The sequence below is a fragment of the Salvelinus alpinus genome, chromosome 14 (assembly GCF_045679555.1).
Source record: "Salvelinus alpinus chromosome 14, SLU_Salpinus.1, whole genome shotgun sequence".
Classification (NCBI taxonomy): Eukaryota; Metazoa; Chordata; class Actinopteri; order Salmoniformes; family Salmonidae; genus Salvelinus; species Salvelinus alpinus.
The window spans coordinates 46,147,277-46,173,129 of NC_092099.1; the positions used below are offsets into that span (position 1 = coordinate 46,147,277).

The 25,853-nt window shown below is 45.4% G+C and overlaps 1 protein-coding gene across 3 annotated transcripts in view; it reads left to right on the plus strand.

Annotated features, from left to right (window-relative positions):
- LOC139538969 (oxysterol-binding protein-related protein 6-like) overlaps nt 1-25,853 on the plus strand; it is a 100,750-nt gene that overhangs the window by 68,448 nt on the left and 6,449 nt on the right. For all 3 annotated transcript variants that reach the window (XM_071341570.1, XM_071341571.1, XM_071341573.1), the window contains exons 8-19: nt 4,952-5,055; nt 8,825-9,005; nt 12,241-12,371; nt 12,821-12,928; nt 13,459-13,590; nt 14,856-14,943; nt 15,248-15,501; nt 19,168-19,305; nt 22,802-22,865; nt 22,981-23,059; nt 23,608-23,752; nt 23,982-24,126. In XM_071341570.1, coding sequence (XP_071197671.1) covers nt 4,952-5,055; nt 8,825-9,005; nt 12,241-12,371; nt 12,821-12,928; nt 13,459-13,590; nt 14,856-14,943; nt 15,248-15,501; nt 19,168-19,305; nt 22,802-22,865; nt 22,981-23,059; nt 23,608-23,752; nt 23,982-24,126 — 1,569 coding nt within the window. The remainder of the gene's footprint in view (nt 1-4,951; nt 5,056-8,824; nt 9,006-12,240; nt 12,372-12,820; nt 12,929-13,458; nt 13,591-14,855; nt 14,944-15,247; nt 15,502-19,167; nt 19,306-22,801; nt 22,866-22,980; nt 23,060-23,607; nt 23,753-23,981; nt 24,127-25,853) is intronic.

The window sequence follows — 25,853 nt, forward strand, 5'->3', positions numbered from 1 at the left end:
TTCCTCCCTCTCTTATTCTATTCCTCCCTCTCTTACTCTCTTCCTCCCTCTCTTTCTCCCCCTCTTCCTCCCTCTCTTCCTCCCTCTCTTCCTCCCTCTCTTACTCTCTTCCTCTCTTCCTCCTCTCTTCCTCCCTCCCTTCCTTCCTTCCACCCTCTCTTCCTCCTCTCTTCCTCCCTCCCTTCCTCTTTTCCTCCCTCTCTTCCTCTCTTCCTTCCGTCCTTCGTTCCTCCCTCTCTTCCTTCCTCTTTTCCTCCCTCTCTTCCTCTCTTCCTCCATCTATTCCTTCCTTCCTCCCTCTCTTCCTTCCTCCCTTTCTTCCTCTCTTCCTTGCTCCAACCATCAATGCTTTAGAACATCCATCTGGATGATGACAAGGATCAGCAATATATTTCCCTTTCCCTGCCAGTAGTGGAAGATGTACTGTGTTCATATGATGGAACTGTCTTCACATGATGGAACTGTCTTCACATGATGGAACTGTCTTCACATGATGGAACTGTGTTCACATGATGGAACTGTGTTCACATGATGGAACTGTGTTCACATGATGGAACTGTCTTCACATGATGGAACTGTGTTCGACGTGATGGAACTGTGTTCACATGATGGAACTGTGTTCACATGATGGAACTGTGTTCACATGATGGAACTGTGTTCACATGATGGAACTGTCTTCACATGATGGAACTGTGTTCACATGATGGAACTGTGTTCACATGATGGAACTGTCTTCACATGATGGAACTGTGTTCACATGATGGAACTGTGTTCACATGATGGAACTGTCTTCACATGATGGAACTGTGTTCACATGATGGAACTGTCTTCACATGATGGAACTGTGTTCACATGATGGAACTGTGTTCACATGATGGAACTGTCTTCACATGATGGAACTGTGTTCACATGATGGAACTGTGTTCGACGTGATGGAACTGTCTTCACATGATGGAACTGTGTTCACATGATGGAACTGTGTTCACATGATGGAACTGTGTTCACATGATGGAACTGTGTTCACATGATGGAACTGTCTTCACATGATGGAACTGTGTTCACATGATGGAACTGTGTTCACATGATGGAACTGTCTTCACATGATGGAACTGTGTTCACATGATGGAACTGTGTTCACATGATGGAACTGTGTTCACATGATGGAACTGTCTTCACATGATGGAACTGTGTTCACATGATGGAACTGTGTTCACATGATGGAACTGTCTTCACATGATGGAACTGTGTTCACATGATGGAACTGTGTTCGACGTGATGGAACTGTGTTCATATGATGGAACTGTGTTCACATGATGGAACTGTGTTCACATGATGGAACTGTGTTCACATGATGGAACTGTGTTCACATGATGGAACTGTCTTCACATGATGGAACTGTCTTCACATGATGGAACTGTCTTCACATGATGGAACTGTCTTCATATGATGGAACTGTGTTCACATGATGGAACTGTGTTCACATGATGGAACTGTGTTCACATGATGGAACTGTGTTCACATGATGGAACTGTGTTCACATGATGGAACTGTCTTCACATGATGGAACTGTGTTCATATGATGGAACTGTGTTCGACGTGATGGAACTGTGTTCACATGATGGAACTGTGTTCACACGATGGAACTGTGTTCACATGATGGAACTGTGTTCACATGATGGAACTGTGTTCATATGATGGAACTGTCTTCACATGATGGAACTGTGTTCACATGATGGAACTGTCTTCACATGATGGAACTGTGTTCACATGATGGAACTGTGTTCACATGATGGAACTGTCTTCACATGATGGAACTGTGTTCACATGATGGAACTGTGTTCACATGATGGAACTGTGTTCACATGATGGAACTGTGTTCACATGATGGAACTGTGTTCACATGATGGAACTGTCTTCACATGATGGAACTGTCTTCACATGATGGAACTGTCTTCACATGATGGAACTGTCTTCATATGATGGAACTGTGTTCACATGATGGAACTGTGTTCACATGATGGAACTGTGTTCACATGATGGAACTGTGTTCACATGATGGAACTGTGTTCACATGATGGAACTGTCTTCACATGATGGAACTGTGTTCATATGATGGAACTGTGTTCGACGTGATGGAACTGTGTTCACATGATGGAACTGTGTTCACACGATGGAACTGTGTTCACATGATGGAACTGTGTTCACATGATGGAACTGTGTTCATATGATGGAACTGTCTTCACATGATGGAACTGTGTTCACATGATGGAACTGTCTTCACATGATGGAACTGTGTTCACATGATGGAACTGTGTTCACATGATGGAACTGTCTTCACATGATGGAACTGTGTTCACATGATGGAACTGTGTTCACATGATGGAACTGTGTTCACATGATGGAACTGTCTTCACATGATGGAACTGTGTTCACATGATGGAACTGTGTTCACATGATGGAACTGTGTTCGACGTGATGGAACTGTGTTCACATGATGGAACTGTGTTCATATGATGGAACTGTGTTCGACGTGATGGAACTGTGTTCACATGATGGAACTGTCTTCACATGATTCATATTTCTATTTATTATGGATCCCAATTAGTTCCTGCCAAGGCAGCAGCTACTCTTCCTGGGGTCCAGCAAAATGTAGGCAGTTATACAATTTTAAAAACATTACAATACATTCACAACAGATTTCACAACACATTAAATGTGTGCCCTCAGGCCCCGACTCCACTTCCACATATCTACAACACAGAATCCACGTGTACGTGTGTGTATTGTGTTGATCGGTCGTGTTGACCGATTAGGGTTTTTCAACTCCGATAGAAATTATTGGACGACCAAAAAAAGCCGATACCGATTAATCTGACTATTTTTATATATAATTAATCAGACTATTTTTAAATATCAATACTGAATGAACAATGAACACTTTTATTTTAACTTAATATAATACATAAAATCTATTTAGTCTCAAATAAATAATGAAATATGCTCAATTTGGTTTAAATAATACAAAAACACAGTTTTGGAGAAGAAAGTAAAAGTGCAATATGTGCCATGTAAAAAGCCAATGTTTAAGTTCCTTGCTCAGAACATGAGAACAAATGAAAGCTGGTGGTTCAATATTGCCAGTTCTTCAATATTCCCAGTTCAGAAGTTTTAGGTTGTAGTTATTATAGGAATTATGACGTGTCGACTATTTCTCTCTATACCATTTGTATTTCATATACCTTTGACTATTGGATGTTCTAATAGGCACTTTAGTATTGCCAGCCTAATCTCAGGAGTTGATAGGCTTGAAGTTATAAACAGCATTGTGAGCATTGCTAAGAGCTGCTGACAAACGCAGTAAAGCTTGAAAGAATGCTTACGAGCCTGCTGCTGCCTACCACCGCTCAGTCAGACAGCTCTATCAAATATCAAATCATAGACTTAATTATAATAAACACAGAAATACGAGCCTTTGGTCATTAATATGGTCAAATCCAGAAACTATCATTTCGAAAACAAAAGTTTATTCTTTCAGTGAAATACGGAACCGTTCCGTATTTTATCGAACGGGTGGCATCCATAAGTCTAAATATTGCTGTTACATTGTACAACCTTCAATGTTAAGTCATAATTATGTAAACTTCTGGCAAATTGTTTCGCAACAAGCCAGGCGGCCCAAACTGTTGGATATACCCTGACTTTGCGTGCAATGAACGCAAGAGAAGTGACACAATTTCCCTAGTTAATATTGCCTGCTAACATGAATTTATTTGAACTAAATATGTAGGTTTAACAAAATATACTTCTGTGTATTGATTTTAAGAAAGGCATTGATGTTTATGGTTAGGTACATTCGTGCAACGGTTGTGCTTTTTTCGCAAATGCGCTTTTGTTAAAGTGGATAATGATGTGATGATGTGTCATCCCCCGTTTGGCAAAGTAGGCTGTGATTCGATGATAAATTAACAGGTACCGCATTGATTATATGCAACGCAGGACAAGCTAGTTAACGTTGTAATATCATCAACCATGTGTAGTTAACTAGTGATTACGTGAAGATTGATTGTTTTTTATAAGATAAGTTTAATGCTAGCTAGCAACTTACCTTGGCTCCTTGCTGCACTCGCGTAACAAGTGGCCAGCCTGCCACGCAGTCTCCTCATGGAATGGAATGTAATCGGCCATAATTGGCATCCAAAAATGCAGATTACCGATTGTTATGAAAACTTGAAATCGGCCCCAATTAATCGGCCATGCCGATTATTCGGTCGACCTCTAGTGTGTATGCATGTGTCTGTGCCTATGTTTGTGTTGCTTCGTAGTCCCCGCTGTTCCATAAGGTGTATTTTTATCTGTTTTTTTAAATCTAATTTTACTTCTTACATGAGTTCCATGTAGTCATAGCTCTATGTAGTACTGTGCGCCTCCCATAGTTGTGAAGAGACCTCTGGTGGCATGTCTTGTGGGGTATGATGGTATATGTTCCCCAGGGAGTATTATGGTATGTTCCCCTTGCCCTGGTATTATGGTATATGTTCCCCTTGCCCTGGTATTATGGTATATGTTCCCCATGCCCTGGTATTATGGTATATGTTCCCCATGCCCTGGTATTATGGTATATGTTCCCCATGCCCTGGTATTATGGTATATGTTGCCCATGCCCTGGTATTATGGTATATGTTCCCCATGCCCTGGTATTATGGAAAATGTTCCCCATGCCCTGGTATTATGGAAAATGTTCCCCATGCCCTGGTATTATGGATTTACAATATCTCCTGATAGTAGCGCCTGTCTATGATATTATTCGACTTTGTTACTTAAACTAATAAGGACATTTGTTTTTCCGTAATTGTTCTCTCATGTGTTAAGCACAGCAGGGTGTCACATTCACTTCATTGGGTCTGAGGTGGTCTTCCAGTGTGACCCATGTCCTTGTGTTGCTTGTTTCCAGAGCTCGCCCGCTGCCAGTCCAGCCTGATTGAGCTGAGCAAGTTACTGCAGAGCCTGGAGGGCCTACAGAGGACCCAGTCAGCGCCCAATTTCACTGACATGCAGGTAACACACACACACACACACACACACACACACACACACACACACACACACACACACACACACACACACACACACACACACACACACACACACACACACACACACACAGGAACCTGCAATTAAGCATTTAGTTGAACAGTGTACTCCACATGTATCCTGTTGGACGGTGTACACCACGTATCCTGTTGGACAGTGTACACCACGTGTATCATGTTGGACGGTGTACACCACGTGTATGCTGTTGGACGGTGTACACCACGTGTATGCTGTTGGACGGTGTACACCACGTGTATGCTGTTGGACGGTGTACACCACGTGTATCCTATTGGACGGTGTTGTTGGACGGTGTACACCATGTACAGTACCAGTCAAAAGTTTGGACACCTACTCATTCCATGGTTTTTCTTTATTTTTTACTATTTTCTACATTGTTTAATAATAGTGAAGACATCAAAACTATGAAATAACACATATGGAATCATGTAGTAACCAAAAAGTGTTAAACAAATACAAATATTTGATATTCTTCAAAGTGGCCACCCTTTGCCTTGATGACAGCTTTGCACACTCTTGGCATTCTCTCAACCAGCTTCATGAGGTTGTCACCTGGAATGCATTTCAATTAACAGGTGTGCCTTGTTAAAAGTTCATTTGTGGAATTTCTTTCCTTCTTAATGCCTTTGAGACAATCAGTTGTGTTGTGACAAGGCAGGGATGGTATACAGAAGATAGCCATATTTGGTAAAATACCAAGTCCATATTATGGCAAGAACAGCTCAAATAAGCAAAGAGAAACAACAGTCCATCATTACTTTAAGTGTAACGTGTGTCCTGGGAGTCGGGAAGCAAGTTCAGGGAGGGCATCATTTAATAAACAAATGAACACAACAAGAAACACGAACAACGCACAGACAGGAAACTGAAACAGAAACAATGACACCTGGGGAAGGAACCAAAGGGAGTGACATATATAGGGCAGGTAATCAAGGAGGAGACTGGGGTCCAGGTGAGTCTGACGCGCATGTGCGCGTAACGATGGTGACAGGTGTGCGCCATAACGAGCAGCCTGGTGACCTAGAGGCTGGAGAGGGAGCACACGTGACATTAAGACATGAAGGTCAGTCAATCTGGAAAATGTGAAGAACTTTGAAAGTTTCTTCAAGTGCAGTCGCAAAAACCATCAAAAGCTATGATGAAACTGGCTCTCATGAGGACCGCCACAGGAAAGGAAGAACCAGAGGATAAGTTCATTAGAGATTGCAGCCCAGATTGCTTCACAGAGTTCAAGTAACAGACACATCTCAACATCAACTGTTCAGAGGAGACTGCATGAATCAGGAGTTTATGGTTGAATTATTGCAAAGAAGCTACTTCTAAAGGACACCAATAAGAAGAAGAAGAGACTTGCTTGGGCCAAGAAACACAAGCAATGGACATTAGACTGGTGGAAATCTGTCTTGTGGTCTGATGAGTCCAAATTTGAGATTTTTGGTTCCAACCGCCGTGTCTTTGTGAGAAGCTCTTATTCTTTGCTCGCTCCCTACTGCTGTGGAGCAGTGCGCACTTTCCCTCACTCCAGGTACCAATGGGTGGTCTCCTAGATATGGAAAATGTTAGGCGGGGCTGACATAGATCTTTACGCATCGTGAGAAAATGCGACTTGTCAGCTGTCTTTCTAGATAAGGCACCTGGATGCTCCGTTGGAAATGGATACTCTCACGCACCAGGGACCTTTGACCCTCCGTTCCGCTTTTCCCGCTGTGGATCTGATTCAGCACTCGCTAGACGGTACGTTGGGAGGGCTTGTCCTTGATCCTTGTGGCTCCCCATTGGCCCAAACGACCTTGGTTCATGGGGAACATCCTTTTAGGCGGGGATTGCGCAGGGACTTGTTGTCCCAGGTGCACGGACAGGTCTGGAACCCGCGGCTGGAGATTTTGAATCTGTGGGCTTGGACCCTGAAAGGTCCAATCTGATGGCAAGGTGTTTACCTCTAAACGTTATTGCTACTATACAGTCTGTATGAAGTTCTTCCTTGGCGTGTCTAAGTTGACGTTGCGTCCTAATGTGACATTTGACCCTAAGGTGATGACTATGTCCTACAGGTCTCTAGCTTTTGAGCTTTTCGGGTTGCATGCCCTGTGTCCAGTACGAGCATTACCATGTACGTTGAGCGGACCAGGGGTGTCAGTTTGTGTGACTAACTTTTTGTCTGTTTTGATAATCCGGCTCGTGGTAGAGCGCTTTCTAAGCAGCGTCTCTCCAACTGGATTGTGGATGATATCTCTCTGGCAAATTACAGGAATTACATAATGGTGTACACACCCACTTTACCAGGGGTCTGGCGGCCTCTTGGACGTTGTTTAAAGGGTTGCCTGTAGGAGATATTTGTGTTGCGGCGAGTTGAGCATCACCACACACTTTTTTGTTTCAGGTTTTATCGCCTGGATGACACTCCTCCCAGTGTAGCCCAAAGTGGGCAGATTGCGCAATACCCGGGTACCGGAGGTTTTCCTGTCGGGTTAGAACTCTGGGTGGTCTGTTGTGGGGCCATTTCATTTGGTGTACACTGGGGGTTCGGCTTGGGGCGTGATTTCATATCTCCGTAGCTGTGTTGTACCGAGTTGACCGACTGAAAGGGAACGTAGAGTTATGACTGTACCTACTGTTCCCTGAAGGAGAAACGAGGCCCCGCGCCGCCCAGTTCTGAGCTCGGTGAAGACCAATACTTAATTGAAGGAATTAATCCGCGCCTCGAGTTTATTGCCTGTGGAAGGCGGGGCTTCCGGGTGAGGCACGGCGTTCCTTGGCCTTGTCAGGTGTGATTCTAATGTTCTTCAGTAGAGGGATCTAGCGAGCAAACTCCTAATAGCTGTGTGGTACCTCGTTTCCCTCCTTCAGGGAACAGTAGTTATAGTCATAACTGTACGTTATGCAATTATATGTCAGGGCAAAGAACGTTTTCGGTTTCTTCTCTCGATTCAATGTCCTTTTGTACTTATCATAATACAAAGCCTGAACCACATTTTTGGGGCTGTACAATGCCTTATTCTCATGTTGTCTAAATTACCCCATTTTGAACACTCTGTAAAGCTTCAGGAGAAGGCTAATCATGCTTTGGATTATTAAACTCTCTTAAACTCTCCCAATTACCTATGGCAACAGTTTAAAAGCCTTTTCCTTCATGATACTTAGTTTTTATCACTACGTGTGTTCTGGTAGATTAGGTAGCCCAGAACCAACCATTTTCTCACCAGGAAGCACAAAACCAACCGTTTCGTCACCAGGAAGCACAGAACCAACTGTTTTCTCACTAGCGGCCCTCTGGTATACATACATACATAGTGTTGTTAATGAATGAGTGAGTCATCAGTCCAGGAGAAACAAGGGGAAGGATTGTTTTCCTTTTTTTTTTTTTTTAAGCAAATGAAGTGATGTATTTATAGCCAAGGCTTAAAAAGAACATTGGTTGGAACGAAGCCTCAGCTTCATCTGTGCTTTGCTGTCCCATATGATTTGTCAGACTTGGTGTGATTCATATAGTGATATAAACACTGAGTGAGTATCTGTCTTGACTATGTCAGAAGAGACCGCAGAAGGTCTTATGGAGCTCCATCTGTAGATCACATTACTACATTCCCAAGTCTCCAAGTGGTACTGACACTCCTCTCCTCCCTCTCCTTCCTCGCCTCCTCTCCCTCTCGTTTCTCTCCATTCTCCTCTCCTCCGCTCCCTCCTCTCCATCCTCTCCTTCCTCTCCTCCTCTCAGGTCCCCTCTCTCCCTGTGAGTGCCAGTATGTCGCCCACGCGCCTCCACTCCTCCAACCCCAACCTGTGCGCTGAGCAGGTGGACTTCCAGACCCCTGTCTCTCGCCAGATTCCTGACAACATGGAGTGTGGCGGTGACTACATCAAACTACAGGAGGACTTCTGCCTCATCGCTCAGAAAGGTACAGTGGCTTGCGAAAATATTCACACCCCTTGGCATTTTTCCTATTTTGTTGCCTTACAACCTGGAATTAAAATAGATTTTTTTGGGGGGTTGTATCATTTGATTTACACAACATGCCTACCACTTTGAAGATGCAAAATATTTTTTATTGTGAAACAAGAAATAAGACAAAAAAACAGAGAACTTAAGCATGCATAACTATTCACCCCCCCAAAGTCAATACTTTGTAGAGCCACCTTTTGCAGCAATTACAGCTGCAAGTCTCTTGGGGTATGTCTCTCTTAGCTTGGCACATCTAATCACTGGGATTTTTGCCCATTCTTCAAGGCAAAACTGATCCAGCTCCTTCAAGTTGGATGGGTTCCGCTGGTGTACAGCAATCTCAAGTCATACCACAGATTCTCAATTGGATTGAGGTCTGGGTTTTGACTAGGCCATTCCAAGACGCTTAAATGTCTCCCGTTAAACCACTCAAGTGCTGCTTTAGCAGTATGCTTAGGCTCATTGTCCTGCAGGAAGGTGAACCTCCGTCCCAGTCTCAAATCTCTGGAAGACTGAAACAGGTTTCGCTCAAGAATTTCCCTGTATTTAGCACCATCCATCATTCCTTCAATTCTGACCAGTTTCCCAGTCCCTGCCGATGAAAACACCCCCACATCATGATGATGCCACTACCATGCTTCACTGTGGGATGGTGTTCTCGGGGTTATGAGAGGTGTTGGGTTTGCGCATTTTCCTTTACGGCCAAAAAGCTCAATTTTAGTCTCATCTGACCAGAGTACCATCTTCCATATATTTGGGGAGTCTCCCACATGCCTTTTAGCGAACACCAAACGTGTTTGCTTATTTTCTTTAAGCAATGGCTTTTTTCTGGCCACTCTTCCGTAAAGCCCAGCTCTGTGGAGCGTATGGCTTAAAATGGTCCTATGGACAGATACTCCAATCTCCGCTGTGGAGCTTTGCAGCTCCTTAAGGGTTATCTTTGGTCTCTTTGTTTCCTCTCTGATTAATGCCCTCCTTGCCTGGTCCATGAGTTTTGGTGGGCAGCCCTCTCTCGGCAGGTTTATTGTGGTGCCATATTCTTTCCATTTTTTAATCATGGATTTAATGGTTCTCCTTGGGATGTTCAAAGTTTCAGATATTTTTTTAGAACCCAACCCTGATCTGTACTTCTCCACAACGTTGTCCCTGACCTGTTTGGAGATCTCCTTGGTCTTCATGGTGCCACTTTCCTGGTGGTGCCACTTGCTTGGTGGTGTTGCAGACTCTGGGGCCTTTCAGAACAGGTGTATATGTACTGAGATCATGTGACAGATCATATGACACTTAGATTGCACACAGGTGGACTTTATTTAACTAACTGTGTGACTTCTGAAGGTAATTGGTTGCACCAGATCTTATTTAGAGGATTCATTGCAAAGGGGGTGAATACATATGCACGCACCACTTTTCTGTTTTTTATTTTGGGGAATTTCTTGAAACAAGCTATTTTTTTCATTTCACTTCACCAATTTGGACTATTTTGTGTATGTCCATTACATGAAATCCAAATAAAAATCCATTTAAATTACATGTTATAATGCAACAAAATAGGAAAAACACCAAGGGGGATGAATACTTTTGCAAGGCACTGTAGACATACACATATATATTGTATACACAATCACACAAACACAGTCTGCTGCACTGATTGATAGGTCATGTTAACTACACTGGAATGCATTTCACACCAACCAACAAATGTATTTACACTTCACGTTCAGATGAACAAATCATTGGCCCCGGGGTTTTGTTTTCCCCGGCACATCCTCCTGGCACACCCTCATTTTCTGGAAACAAATCGGCGCACAAAGATGCAATTTGTTAACTTCAGTAGCGGCCCATGGGTAAATTCACTGGGGGGGAAAAGCCAACCAGACCAGTTTTGGTCTATATCCCATTGGAAATGCATTCAGAGGCTACACGTCCGTGAAATAAGGCCGATAAGCTGTCATTCCACAGACAAAGTTCCAAGATAAGAGAAACACTGCTCTTGCTCGTACCACTTGTTTTATAAGCCCAGAATGTCACTTTTGAACACCCGCAACAGTCAGCAAGATTGTTTGGGGAAAGTATATGTTCTCTTTCATTGTCTCAGTACAATATATGCCTATTCTTACTATAAAATATTAAATATACAGTGCTTTCGGAAAGTATTCAGACCCCTTGAATTCTTCCACATTTTGTTACGTTACAGCCTTATTCTAAAATGTATTAAATAAATACAAATCCTGAGCAATCTACACACAATACCCCATAATGATAAAACGAAAACACGTTTTTAGAAATGTTTGCAAATATATAACATTTTAAACAGAAATACCTTATTTACCTAAGTATTCAGACCCTTTGCTATGAGACTTGAAATTGATCTCAGGTGTATACTTTTTCCATTGATTATCCTTGAGTCCACCTGTGGTAAATTCAATTGATTGGACATGATTTGGAAAGGCACACGCCTGTTGATATAAGATCCCACAGTTGACAGTGGCACCATCCCTACGGTGAAACCTGGCACCATCCCTACGGTGAAGCATGGCGGTGACAGGATCATACTGTGGGGATGTTTTTCAGCGGCAGGGACTGGGAGACTAGTCAGGATCGAGGGAAAGATGAACGGAGCAAAGTACAGAGAGATCCTTGATGAAAATCTGCTCCAGAGAGCTCAGGACCTCAGACTGGGGCGAAGGTTCACCTTCCAATAGGACAATGACCCTAAGCACACAGCCAAGACAACACAGGAGTGGCTTCGGGACAAGTCTCTGAATGTCCTTGAGTGGCCCAGCCAGAGGCCGGACTTGAACACGATCTAACATCTCTAGAGAGACCTGAAAATAGCTGTGCAGCAACACACCCCATCCAACCTAACAGAGCTTGAGAGGATCTGCAGAGAAAAATGGGAGAAACTCCCTAAATACAGGTGTGCCAAACTTGTAGAGTCATACCCAAGAAGACTGAATGCTATAATATTAATTGAATCAATTTTAGAATAAGGCTGTAGCGTAACAAAATGTGGAAATATATATATTATTATTCGATTTTTTTCTGCCTCTTCAGCCCCGGATGCTCCTGCATCAGTCCGTCCCTGTTCACCGTCCCTTTACACTATCCATACCAGCAAAGTATAGGGAAACCATTAGTAAGAGTTGTAAGTAACCAGAGGGTGTGTTTAAAATGATTTCTGTCTTTTGCAGTCCACTCCATGTTGAAGTCTGCGTTCACCACGGTGGCCATGGAGAAGGAGAAGATCAAATCTGTTCTCTCAGACCAGGAGCAGTCAGAACGGTCTGCCCAGGTCATCACCCTCAGGAAGTCTCTGTCACAGGTGAGCCCGGCAGGTGTTCATTTAGAATTCTCCTTCTACACTACCCATAATCCTCCTGCACTGGGAACAGTCACTATAAATGGTTAATTGTGTTGTTTTTGTCAGAACACACCTTAAACACACCTTAAATGTTCTGTGCAGTACTTGAAACATGTAATGTACTGGCTGGAGAGATGAGGGGTTTCAATGGAATTGGTATGACTTTCATCACTGCTTGAGTTAGATTTCTGTTTCTTTGCGAATGGTTCCATTTCATATAGTCACACAGTGAGAGGAAAACAGAGCAGCCATGGTATGTAGCGTGGGGGGGGCTACAGTCATGATATGTGTAGAGCTTAATATGAATGTAGAGCTGTACAATATAGATCCAGTTGTAATGTTTATCTGTTTACACCCCTCTCCTCCAGCTGACAGATTAGTGAATTGATTCGTATTTCTCCTCATTTCAGGCCCTGTCCCAAAACGCTGAGCTTAAAACCCGACTGGGCCGCATCCACTCTGAGTCGGTCCTGTCTGAACAAACAATCAGTGTGAACCTCATCACCAGTCCTGATGAGGTAGCTAGCTACGTCTTATACTGGATCAAGTCGTTGTTTTGTTGTCATTGTCCCTGACATGCAGGACACTTGCCATTGCAGTGCCTGGTGTGCTTATAGCAGCCAGCTGGTAGCTACCAGGTGAGGTCAGAGAGAATAGTGAGCTTGTGTGCTGGTTATCTCCTCTGTGGTGCTATGCATCCTGTTGTAGAGCTGGACAGGTAACTTTAGTTAACTGGAAAACATTGTGTATTCTCTGCTTTACTGCGTTTACCAATTAGGGTATTGATTCCTGTCCTTAAAGAAGGACGGTGCTTCCAGTATCTCTTGGCAGGTGAGCTCACTGATCATTAAAGTTGTGTTGAACCTGACGTCAAGGTAAATGGAAAAAACGATGTGATCTTACCAGGAATATAGGAAGAATAAAGTCACCAATGACTGCTGGGTCTCCACCGTCTCCACTTTGCCACAGTTCAGTTCTATGTCGTCTCACCACCTAAAGTCACGAGTAAAAGACGTTGTACTGATTGTGTTTCTGTGTTTCCTTAAAGGGGGGGGAGCAGAGGGGAATCCCTCTGACTCAACAGACGTCCAATGAGAGCAGGCTGTCTATGTCAGAGTCTGTGTCGGAGTTCTTCGACGCCCAGGAAGTGCTGCTGTCGGCCAGCTCGTCAGAGAACGAGGTGAGAGAGGGCTGGGGGTCGGAGCTCAGATAAAACATGGCCGAGTGGAGCTGGAGTTAGTCAGATATGAATAAAACCAGTGTGAGGGACAGAGATAGCACACAACAGAAACTCAGACATGTAGAGACAGAGCAAGACCAACTTTCAACTCTCCAAACTAGAGGGGGGCTCTCCAAACTAGAGGGGGGCTCTCCAAACTAGAGGGGGGCTCTCCAAACTAGTGGGGGGCTCCTCCAAACTAGTGGGGGGCTCCTCCAAACTAGTGGGGGGCTCTCCAAACTAGAGGGAGGCTCTCCAAACTAGAGGGAGGCTCTCCAAACTAGTGGGGGGCTCTCCAAACTAGAGGGAGACTCTCCAGTCTCTAGTCTATTATGCTGCTGGGTCCAGTCATGTCCTTCAACTGGGTCCTTCAACTGAGTCCAGTCATGTCCTTCAACTGAGTCCAGTCATGTCCAATTTCTCATGAAACCAACTCCAGGTTTTCAATGGTACGCCCTTCTTTATGGATTTGACATGGTCCTTCTCCATGGTCCTTCCTCCAGTCTGATGGTTTGTCTGTTCTTAAGCCAAAGAGATGGCTTTTTTCCCTCACTGCCATGACAGGCCCAATGCCATGAGTACCGAGCACCAGTCAATATGGCCCCATAAGAGCCATCACCCTTCAGGCCTATCTGGCTGCTCCCCAGGTATGAAAACCAAGTGCTACTATCTAGAGTCCTGCTGAAGGATTACTCACCAAGGAGGTCCATCACCAGGCTAGGGCCAAACCCTCTGCCTCAGGTGCCAGGCCCTATTCATTACTACCAACAGCCACAATCTGCTATTCTCTGGCACCGTCAGTAAGTTCATTGTATGTTACTATATATAAAGTGGAAATGCTGCAGTGTCTCATCTTGTGGTGACTGCAGAAAGCGAGAGAAGAGATAGCAAGCACTGACGGCAGTTTGCTAGTCACTGGCAAAATGCAGTGTGTGTGTGTGTGTGTGTGTGTGTGTGTGTGTGTGTGTGTGTGTGTGTGTGTGTGTGTGTGTGTGTGTGTGTGTGTGTGTGTGTGTGTGTGTGTGTGTGTGTGTGTGTCTGTACTGTAGTGTGTGTGTGTGTGTGTACTGTACTGTACTGTGTGTGTACTGTACTGTGTGTGTGTGTGTACTGTACTGTACTGTGTGTGTACTGTACTGTGTGTGTGTGTACTGTACTGTGTGTGTGTGTACTGTACTGTACTGACTCAGTGGTTCTGTTGTCTTCCTCTAACCCTAACCCTCTAGGCCTCAGACGATGAATCATACGTCAGCGACGTGAGCGATAACATTTCAGAAGACAATGCCAGCGTGACTGATAACGTCTCCAGACAAAGTAGGTCCTCCTTAGCTTTCCAGCTTTCTCCTTCCATTACAGTGTGTGTGTGGGGGGGATTGACCTTGCAGGCTTCAACGTGTGCCAGGGGCTGCACTCAGGGCTTATGAAAGCTATCAGTGTGAAGTGCAGGAATGCCTCTATCCTCTATTCTAACCCTTCATCCGTCCACTATGTTTCAGTCATGAACTGCCTGTGGCTATTATGAGATGCAAGGATGAGGATTTGACGAAGCCTTGTAGGTCAGACAGTCATCAGTCCTGACGATGGTCCGTGACAGTACTGTACTTTCTTCTGGTTTCAGTGCCGAACGGAGACCTGGCTGGAAGTGCCTTCCGTAACGGGCGACGCCCGTGTCTCCCCGCCCCCTCGCCAGACTGCAGCAACATCAACCTGTGGAACATCCTGAGGAACAACATAGGGAAGGACCTGTCCAAGGTGTCCATGCCTGTGGAGCTCAACGAGCCCCTCAACACCCTGCAGCACATGTGTGAAGAGCTGGAGTACACTGAGCTACTAGACAGGGCTGCCGATACGGAGGACCCCTATGAACGCATGGTACGGCCCAAGCACTCACCTCTCTGAGTATGAACGCATGGTACGACCCAAACACTCACCCCTCTGAGTATGAACGCATGGTACGGCCCAAACACTCACCCCTCTGAGTATGAACGCATGGTACGACCCAAACACTCACCCCTCTGAGTATGAACGCATGGTACGACCCAAACACTCACCCCTCTGAGTATGAACGCATGGTACGGCCCAAACACTCACCCCTCTGAGTATGAACTCATGGTACGGCCCAAAGACTCACCCCTCTAAGTATGAACTCATGGTACGGCCCAAAGACTCACCCCTCTGAGTATGAACTCATGGTACGGCCCAAAGACTCACCCCTCTGAGTATGAACTCATGGTACGGCCCAAAGACTCACCCCTCTGAGTCGTATAAAGCTTCATGGTTACAGTTCTGAAAAGACCACCAGTATAACTCTGCATTCTCTACCACCACAAGGTATGATAAAATGGCACATTACTGTAACTCTTAGTGATGATGTGACCCAGTCAATCAGCTAACACAGAGGAAACATACCACAGAGACTCATCAGATGATGTAACACTTCTTTATATTAGGATCCATTAGCAACCATAGACATTACCATCACTAACCCATACAGCGTGACCCAGCGTCTCCCATCACTAACCCATACAGCGTGACCCAGTGTCTCCCATCACTAACCCATACAGCGTCTCCCATCACTAACCCATACAGCGTGACCCAGTGTCTCCCATCACTAACCCATACAGCGTCTCCCATCACTAACCCATACAGCGTCTCCCATCACTAACCCATACAGCGTCTCCCATCACTACCCATAAAGCGTGACCCAGCGTCTCCCATCACTAACCCATACAGTGTCTCCCATCACTAACCCATACAGTGTGACCCAGCGTCTCCCATCACTAACCCATACAGCGTGACCCAGTGTCTCCCATCACTAACCCATACAGCGTGACCCAGTGTCTCCCATCACTAACCCATACAGCGTCTCCCATCACTAACCCATACAGTGTGACCCAGTGTCTCCCATCACTAACCCATACAGCGTCTCCCATCACTAACCCATACAGTGTGACCCAGTGTCTCCCATCACTAACCCATACAGCGTCTCCCATCACTAACCCATACAGCGTGACCCAGCGTCTCCCATCACTAACCCATACAGTGTCTCCCATCACTAACCCATACAGCGTGACCCAGTGTCTCCCATCACTAACCCATACAGCGTGACCCAGTGTCTCCCATCACTAACCCATACAGCGTAACCCAGTGTCTCCCATCACTAACCCATACAGCGTCTCCCATCACTAACCCATACAGCGTGACCCAGCGTCTCCCATCACTAACCCATACAGTGTCTCCCATCACTAACCCATACAGCGTGACCCGCGTCTCCCATCACTAACCCATACAGCGTGACCCAGTGTCTCCCATCACTAACCCATACAGCGTAACCCAGTGTCTCCCATCACTAACCCATACAGCGTCTCCCATCACTAACCCATACAGCGTAACCCAGTGTCTCCCATCACTAACCCATACAGCGTCTCCCATCACTAACCCATACAGCGTAACCCAGTGTCTCCCATCACTAACCCATACAGCGTCTCCCATCACTAACCCATACAGCGTCTCCCATCACTAACCCATACAGCGTCTCCCATCACTAACCCATACAGTGTCTCCCATCACTAACCCATACAGCGTGACCCAGCGTCTCCCATCACTAACCCATACAGTGTCTCCCATCACTAACCCATACAGCGTGACCCAGCGTCTCCCATCACTAACCCATACAGCGTGACCCAGTGTCTCCCATCACTAACCCATACAGCGTGACCCAGTGTCTCCCATCACTAACCCATACAGCGTCTCCCATCACTAACCCATACAGCATGACCCAGTGTCTCCCATCACTAACCCATACAGCGTCTCCCATCACTAACCCATACAGTGTGACCCAGTGTCTCCCATCACTAACCCATACAGCGTCTCCCATCACTAACCCATACAGCGTGACCCAGCGTCTCCCATCACTAACCCATACAGTGTCTCCCATCACTAACCCATACAGCGTGACCCAGTGTCTCCCATCACTAACCCATACAGCGTAACCCAGTGTCTCCCATCACTAACCCATACAGCGTCTCCCATCACTAACCCATACAGCGTAACCCAGTGTCTCCCATCACTAACCCATACAGCGTAACCCAGTGTCTCCCATCACTAACCCATACAGCGTAACCCAGTGTCTCCCATCACTAACCCATACAGCGTGACCCAGTGTCTCCCATCACTAACCCATACAGCGTGACCCAGCGTCTCCCATCACTAACCCATACAGCGTGACCCAGTGTCTCCCATCACTAACCCATACAGCGTAACCCAGTGTCTCCCATCACTAACCCATACAGCGTCTCCCATCACTAACCCATACAGCGTCTCCCATCACTAACCCATACAGCGTCTCCCATCACTAACCCATACAGCGTGACCCAGTGTCTCCCATCACTAACCCATACAGCGTAACCCAGTGTCTCCCATCACTAACCCATACAGCGTCTCCCATCACTAACCCATACAGCGTCTCCCATCACTAACCCATACAGCGTCTCCCATCACTAACCCATACAGCGTGACCCAGCGTCTCCCATCACTAACCCATACAGCGTCTCCCATCACTAACCCATACAGTGTGACCCAGTGTCTCCCATCACTAACCCATACAGCGTAACCCAGTGTCTCCCATCACTAACCCATACAGCGTAACCCAGTGTCTCCCATCACTAACCCATACAGCGTGACCCAGCGTCTCCCATCACTAACCCATACAGCGTGACCCAGCGTCTCCCATCACTAACCCATACAGCGTTACCCAGTGTCTCCCATCACTAACCCATACAGCGTGACCCAGCGTCTCCCATCACTAACCCATACAGCGTGACCCAGCGTCTCCCATCACTAACCCATACAGCGTAACCCAGTGTCTCCCATCACTAACCCATACAGCGTGACCCAGTGTCTCCCATCACTAACCCATACAGCGTGACCCAGTGTCTCCCATCACTAACCCATACAGCGTCTCCCATCAGCGTGATCATACAGCGTCTCCCATCACTAACCCATACAGCGTGACCCAGCGTCTCCCATCACTAACCCATACAGCGTGACCCAGTCCCTGGTACTGACAGACATGTTAGTTTGTCTATATCTGTGCACTGCTGTGGCGTTGACAGTGACAAGCCCAAAGTAAACATTCTGAAGGATAGCCTTGGTCTTCCAGAGACAAAGGCCAGAAATATCATGCTCTGATGCAGCTGTCGACCTTGTTCAATCTCACATCTGTCATTCTACTGGCTTAGTTATCATAACAGGACGGTGTGTGAATACAACATTTTGGACTTGTTAGATAAAAGACTATGACATTTCATTACTGGGATGTTGTAAACCAGTATGTTCCAGGGGTTTAACTGCTGTTACTTTATGGTACCATGCAGTATTTGATGCACAAAATGATTCATGCATAACTTTCAGAAAAGGAGAATTTGTGTTTCAGTGTAACGGCAGCAGCCATATTAACGTAAGGCATTGAAGACATTGTCTATGTTTTATGTATTTAGTGTAGTTTGTTTTGATTGTGTTGCTGTTTCTCTGCTCCAGGCCATTATGGCAGCGTTCGTCATCTCTGGATACTCCTCCACGTACTACAGAGCGGGAAGCAAGCCGTTCAACCCTTTACTGGGAGAGACGTATGAATGTATCCGTGAGGACAAGGGCATGTGTTTTATCGCTGAGCAGGTAGGTTCCCACAGTACTGATTATAATGAATGGACAGGGTGAAACCTGATCCTAGATCAGCACTCCTATGAATACAGGCTCTGGCATATTTACCAATACCTTAACCCTCATACATGTTGTCAAGAAATGAATAAATACTGTAAATGTCCCTCAAAAAAAACAGGTCAAATGTAGTTTCTCTAGACAGACTGATTGCCTCCCACAATGTACAGTTGAAGTCTGAAGTTTACATACACTTAGGTTGGAGTCATTAAAGTGGTTTTCAACCACTCCACAAATTTCTTGTTAACAAACTATAGTTTTGGCAAGTCGGTTAGGACATCTACTTTGTACACGACACAAGTAATTTTTCCAACAATTGTTTACAGACAGATTATTTCACTTATAATTCACTGTATCACAATTCCAGTTGGTCAGAAGTTTACATACACTAAGTTGACTGTGCCTTTAAACAGCTTGGAAAATTCCAGAAAATTATGTAATGGCTTTAGAAGCTTCTGATAGGCTAATTGACATAATTTGAGTCAATTGGAACGCCTGAAGGTACCACGTTCATCTGTACAAACAGTAGTACGCAAGTATAAACACCATGGGACCACGCAGCCGTCATACCGCTCAGGAAGGAGACGTGTTCTGTCTCCTAGAGATGAACGTGCTCTGGTGCGAAAAGTGCAAATCAATCCCAGAACAACAGCAAGGACCTTGTGAAGATGCTGGAGGAAACAGGTACAAAAGTATCTATATCCACAGTAAGACGAGTCCTATATCGACATAACCTGAAAGGCCGCTCAGCAAGGAAGAAGCCACTGCTCCAAAACCGTCATAAAAAAGCCAGACTACGGTTTGCAACTGCAGATGGGGACAAAGATCTTACTTTTCGTACAAAATCGTACAAAAATAAAACTGTTTGGTCATAATGACCATCGTTATGTTTGGAGGAAAATGGGGGCTTGCAAGCCGAAGAACACCATTCCAACCGTGAAGCACGGGGGTGGCAGCATCATGTTGTGGGGGTGCATTGCTGCAGGAGGGACCGGTGCACTTCACAAAATAGATGGCAACATGAGGAGGAAAATAATGTGGATATATTGAAGCAACATCTCAAGACATCAGTCAGGAAGTTAAAGCTTGGTCGCAAATGGGTCTTCCAAATGGACAATGACCCCAAGCATACTTCCAAAGTTGTGACAAAATGGCTTAAGGACAACAAAGTCAAGGTATTGGAGTCGCCATCACAAAGCCCTGACCTTAATCCTATAGAAAATGTGTGGGCAGAACTGAAAAAGCATGTGCGAGCAAGGAGGCCTACAAACCTGACTCAGTTACACCAGCTCTGTCAGGAGGAATGGGCCAAAATTCACCCAACTTATTGTGGAAAAAGGCTACCTGAAACGTTTGACCCAAGTTAAACAATTGAAAGGCAATGCTACCAAATACTAATTGAGTGTATGTAAACTTCTGACCCACTGGGAATGTGATGAAAGAAATAAAAGCTGAAATAAATCATTCTCTCTACTATTATTCTGACATTTCACATTCTTAAAATAAAGTGATGATCCTAACTGACCTAAGACAGGGAATTTTTACAAGGATTAAATGTCAGGAATTGTGAAAAACTGAGTTTAAGTGTATTTGGCTAAGGTGTATGTAAACTTCCGACTTCAACTGTGCCATTGTTCCCTAGGTCTGGGATTTCTGAGACCAGGTCAAATGTGGCCGTTCTCTCCCATGCACTGGAGTCTATAAGGTCCATTTATAACTAACATGAGTTGCAGGTTGCAGTATTGTATTGCATTGTGCTGCAGACGGATCCTGTCAGGTCTATAGGCTTTCAGAGTGCTTAAAGAAAGACTGTGTCCCAGTCTGCTGCTAGAGTAGGTCCAGGGTCAGGTCCAAGGTCAGGGTCCAGGGTCAGATCCAGGGTCAGGTCCAAGGTCAGGGTCCAGGGTCAGATCCAGGGTCAGGTCCAAGGTCAGGGTCCAGGGTCAGATCCAGGGTCAGGTCCAAGGTCAGGGTCCAGGGTCAGATCCAGGGTCAGGTCCAAGTCCAGGGTCAGGCTCAGGTCCAGGGTCAGGTCCAAGTCCAGGGTCAGGTCCAAGGTCAGGGTCCAGGGTCAGATCCAGGGTCAGGTCCAAGGTCAGATCCAGGGTCAGGTCCAAGGTCAGGGTCCAGGGTCAGATCCAGGGTCAGGTCCAAGGTCAGGGTCCAGGGTCAGATCCAGGGTCAGGTCCAAGGTCAGGGTCCAGGGTCAGATCCAGGGTCAGGTCCAAGGTCAGGGTCCAGGGTCAGATCCAGGGTCAGGTCCAGGGTCAGATCCAGGGTCAGGTCCAAGGTCAGGGTCCAGGGTCAGATCCAGGGTCAGGTCCAAGGTCAGGGTCCAGGGTCAGATCCAGGGTCAGGTCCAAGGTCAGGGTCCAGGGTCAGATCCAGGGTCAGGTCCAAGGTCAGGGTCCAGGGTCAGATCCAGGGTCAGGTCCAAGGTCAGGGTCCAGGGTCAGATCCAGGGTCAGGTCCAAGGTCAGGGTCCAGGGTCAGATCCAGGGTCAGGTCCAAGTCCAGGGTCAGGCTCAGGTCCAGGGTCAGGTCCAAGTCCAGGGTCAGGTCCAGGGTCCAGGGTCAGGTCCAGGGTCAAGGAAGGCTGCCCTCTCCTCTCTTTATGATGGGGACCCTGTTGTTGTCATCTCTCAGCTATTCTCCCTGACCTGACTGAACCTGACTGACTGAACCTGACTGACTGACTGACTGGCCTGACTGAACCTGACTGGCTGGCCTGACTGAACCTGACTGGCTGGCCTGACTGAACCTGCCTGACTGGCCTGACTGAACCTGACTGACTGGCCTGACTGAACCTGACTGACTGAACCTGACTGACTGACTGACTGAACCTGACTGACTGACTGACTGAACCTGACTGACTGAACCTGACTGACTGAACCTGACTGACTGAACCTGACTGACTGGCCTGACTGAACCTGACTGACCTGACTGAACCTGACTGACTGAACCTGACTGACTGGCCTGACTGACTGGCCTGACTGACTGAACCTGACTGACTGACCTGACTGAACCTGACTGACTGGCCTGACTGACTGGCCTGACTGACTAACCTGACTGACTGAACCTGACTGACTGGCCTGACTGACTGGCCTGACTGGCCTGACTGACTGACTGACTGGCCTGACTGAACCTGACTGACTGGCCTGACTGAACCTGAATGACTGAACCTGAATGACTGGCCCGACTAAGAACCTGAATGACTGGCCTTGACTGAACCTAGTTTGCACTTAGCCTCAGTGCTGGTGTTAGCTGTGACTGGTTTCCCAGTCCGCATGATAGTCACGATATAATGACTCACCCTCTTCTTCTCACAACACGTTTAGAATGGTTCTACAATGAAGTGGCTGCTTTTGTATCTGCACCTAAAATGAATTCCTCTAAGAGGCAATAATCTAGCAGTATTGTCACTGATGTTATGACGTTTGATTATCTCTTGAAGGTGAGCCACCATCCACCCATATCAGCTTGTCATGCTGATTCCAACAAGTTCACCTTCTTGCAAGGTACGTTACCTGTTGAATTACAGTGTCACACACGCACTTCCTCAATGAGGTCATGGTTTTTCATTTTGCATCAAGATGGTACATTGATGGCTATTTCTGACGATTTTCTTCTCAGACGTCAGATGGAAAAACAAATTCTGGGGGAAATCAATGGAAATCCTCCCGATTGGCACCGTTAACGTTATCCTTCCAAGGTAACACACACACACACACACACACACACACACACACACACACACACACACACACACACACACACACACACACACACACACACAAACAATCTGACATCCTCAAGACATATCCCCACTGTCACTTACTATAGGAGGTACATCCATAACAGTGGCCTTACCTTCTTGAAGCCTTCAGGTCCCTGCTAGCCTACCCCTGCCACAGCCATCACTCCACTCTGGGTCCCTGGCAGCTTTACAGAGCTACTGTACGCCCTATTAAAGTCCCCTTGACAGGGTTTGGGGTGGGGGGGCTGTGGGAAATGAATCACTCAGACAGAAGAGCAGGAAGGGATGTGTGAAGGCTGCTGAATAAGCACATAGATTATAGTACATCGCAAGTGTCTCTGCCTCAGAAAATGAGATTCCACAGGCCCTGCTATTTAGCTTGTGAGACTTCTAACGCTCTGTGTGATTTTGTGGCCCAGTGAGCATCTTAAAGACACAGACAGACTTCATAACTATCATGTGATTACTGTAGATATTCTGACTGCTGCTGTTATGTCATTCAGCTTTGGTGACCACTATGAATGGAACAAAGTCACCACCTGCGTACACAACATCCTAAGCGGGAGAAGGTGGATCGAACACTACGGCGAGATCACCATTAGGAACACCAAAAGCAGTGCCTGTATCTGCAAACTTACCTTCGTCAAGGTAAGACAGCGGTGAACTCAGCTGTGGATATGTTACGGTAAAATTACTATGAAGTCCAAAGTCAATTATGTGCTGAGAAATAACCATCCCTGTGAAGCATGTATCACTTATCTTGGCTGACTACAATTTGGACATTTAATTATTGTCTATATTGTTTCCTTGCCAGTGGATGATGAATGTTATTTATCTTATGATCACAATATTACTGTTGTCTCATTTTTGCTTGTAGGGAAATTACTGGAGTTCTAATGTGAATGAGGTTCAAGGGTTTGTGATGGACCAAGAGGGGAAGGTAGTGCGTCGCCTGTTCGGAAAATGGCACGAGGGCCTTTACTGTGGAGTCCCGCCTTCTGCCAGATGCATCTGGAGGCCAGGTAACTACCAGTGTGAATTTTGGCAGCTATTTTAGATTTTACCTTAAAATACCTTTTAGTCTTAGTCACATTTGAGTCATTTCATCCTTCGTTAGTTTTAGTTATTATCAGTCTACTAAAACTATTTTAATGTAGTTTTAATCACAGACATTTTAGTCACATAATAGTCGGTGCATTTTTTTAAAGATTAAATAATGAATATTTAGACTATCTCTAACTTCCATCATGTACACGTTCAGATAGCCTTGTCCAACTAGGCCTACTATCCCCTCCTACACCTTAGCTGGCAACATTGATATTGTGGCAGATTGTAACCAATGCCAGCCATAATTAACCATATAGGCTATAAAGCCTTGGCTACAGGTTAAACAATTTACAGCTGATTTGTCTCCCCATCATAACTGTCAAGGAGGGTAAATAAAAGTGGTTTCCTTAAAAAGGGGAGAATTTCAGCTTTCCAAAATCTATTACTGTACTCCTTATATTCAACAAATAACATTTGTTTTTCCCGTAGGAAAAAAGCAACAGCAACTTGATGAGGACTTGTGAGGCATCTATATCTCAAACTAGACACTCTAATGTACATGTCCTCTTGCTCAGTTGTGCACCGGGGCCTCCCACTCCTCTTTCTACTCTGGTTAGAGACAGTTTGCGCTGTTCTGTGAAGGGAGTAGTACACAGCGCTGTACGAGATCTTCAGTTTCTTGGCAATTTCTCGCATGGAATAACCTTCATTTCTCAGAACAAGAATAGACTGACGAGTTTCAGAAGAAAGGTCTTTGTTTCTGGCCATTTTGAGCCTGTAATCGAACCCACAAAAACTGATGCCCCAGATACTCAACTAGTTCAAAGAAGGCCTGTTTTATTGCTTCTTTAATTCAGAACAACAGTTTTCAGCTGTGCTAATATAATTGCAAAAGGGTTTTCTAATAATCAATTAACCTTTTAAAATTTTAAACTTGGATTAGCTAACACAACGTGCCATTGGAACACAGGAGTGATGGTTGCTGAGAATGGGCCTCTGTACGCCTATGTAGATATTCCATAAAAAAATCAGCCGTTTCCAGCTACAATAGTCATTTACAACATGAACAATGTCTACACTGTATTTCTGATCAATTTGGTGTTATTTTAATGGACAAAAAAATATAATTTTCTTTCAAAAACAAGGACATTTCTAAGTGACTCCAAACTTTAGAACAGCAGTGTATGTATTGTTTTTTACTGACAAATAAAAATCGTTTAATCAATCAATCCAAACTATGCAGCGGACATTTGATGAATGGAAAGAGACATCTATTACAAAACAACAAACATTTTAATGACATGCAGAATAAATGTTCTGTTTGTTGAGATTGACACAGTCTATTTACTGTGGTGTTGAAAACACAAACCGTGATATTGAAGTGCCTACAGTCGGTGTTGTTTACTGGTTGTGTGGTGCATTGGCACAGAAACCTGTTGGTGATAAATGTGTTGCATATATTTTATATACTTATAAATATGGCATCAAAATAATGAAAATGTGATTTCCTCCTAGCTGATCATTGTCTGCAGCCGACTCTGATCATAGTGCAATGAAACAGGCGGGGAGAGTGAGCTCGTCTGTGGTGGTCGGTGAAACCTCACCCTTCTGGCCTGTAGCTCTGCGTGGCATCGACTGTGCCACAAAAGCATGCTGAAGCGGCAAAGTTGATATCCACGTTTATAAACGCAAGGTCGCCACA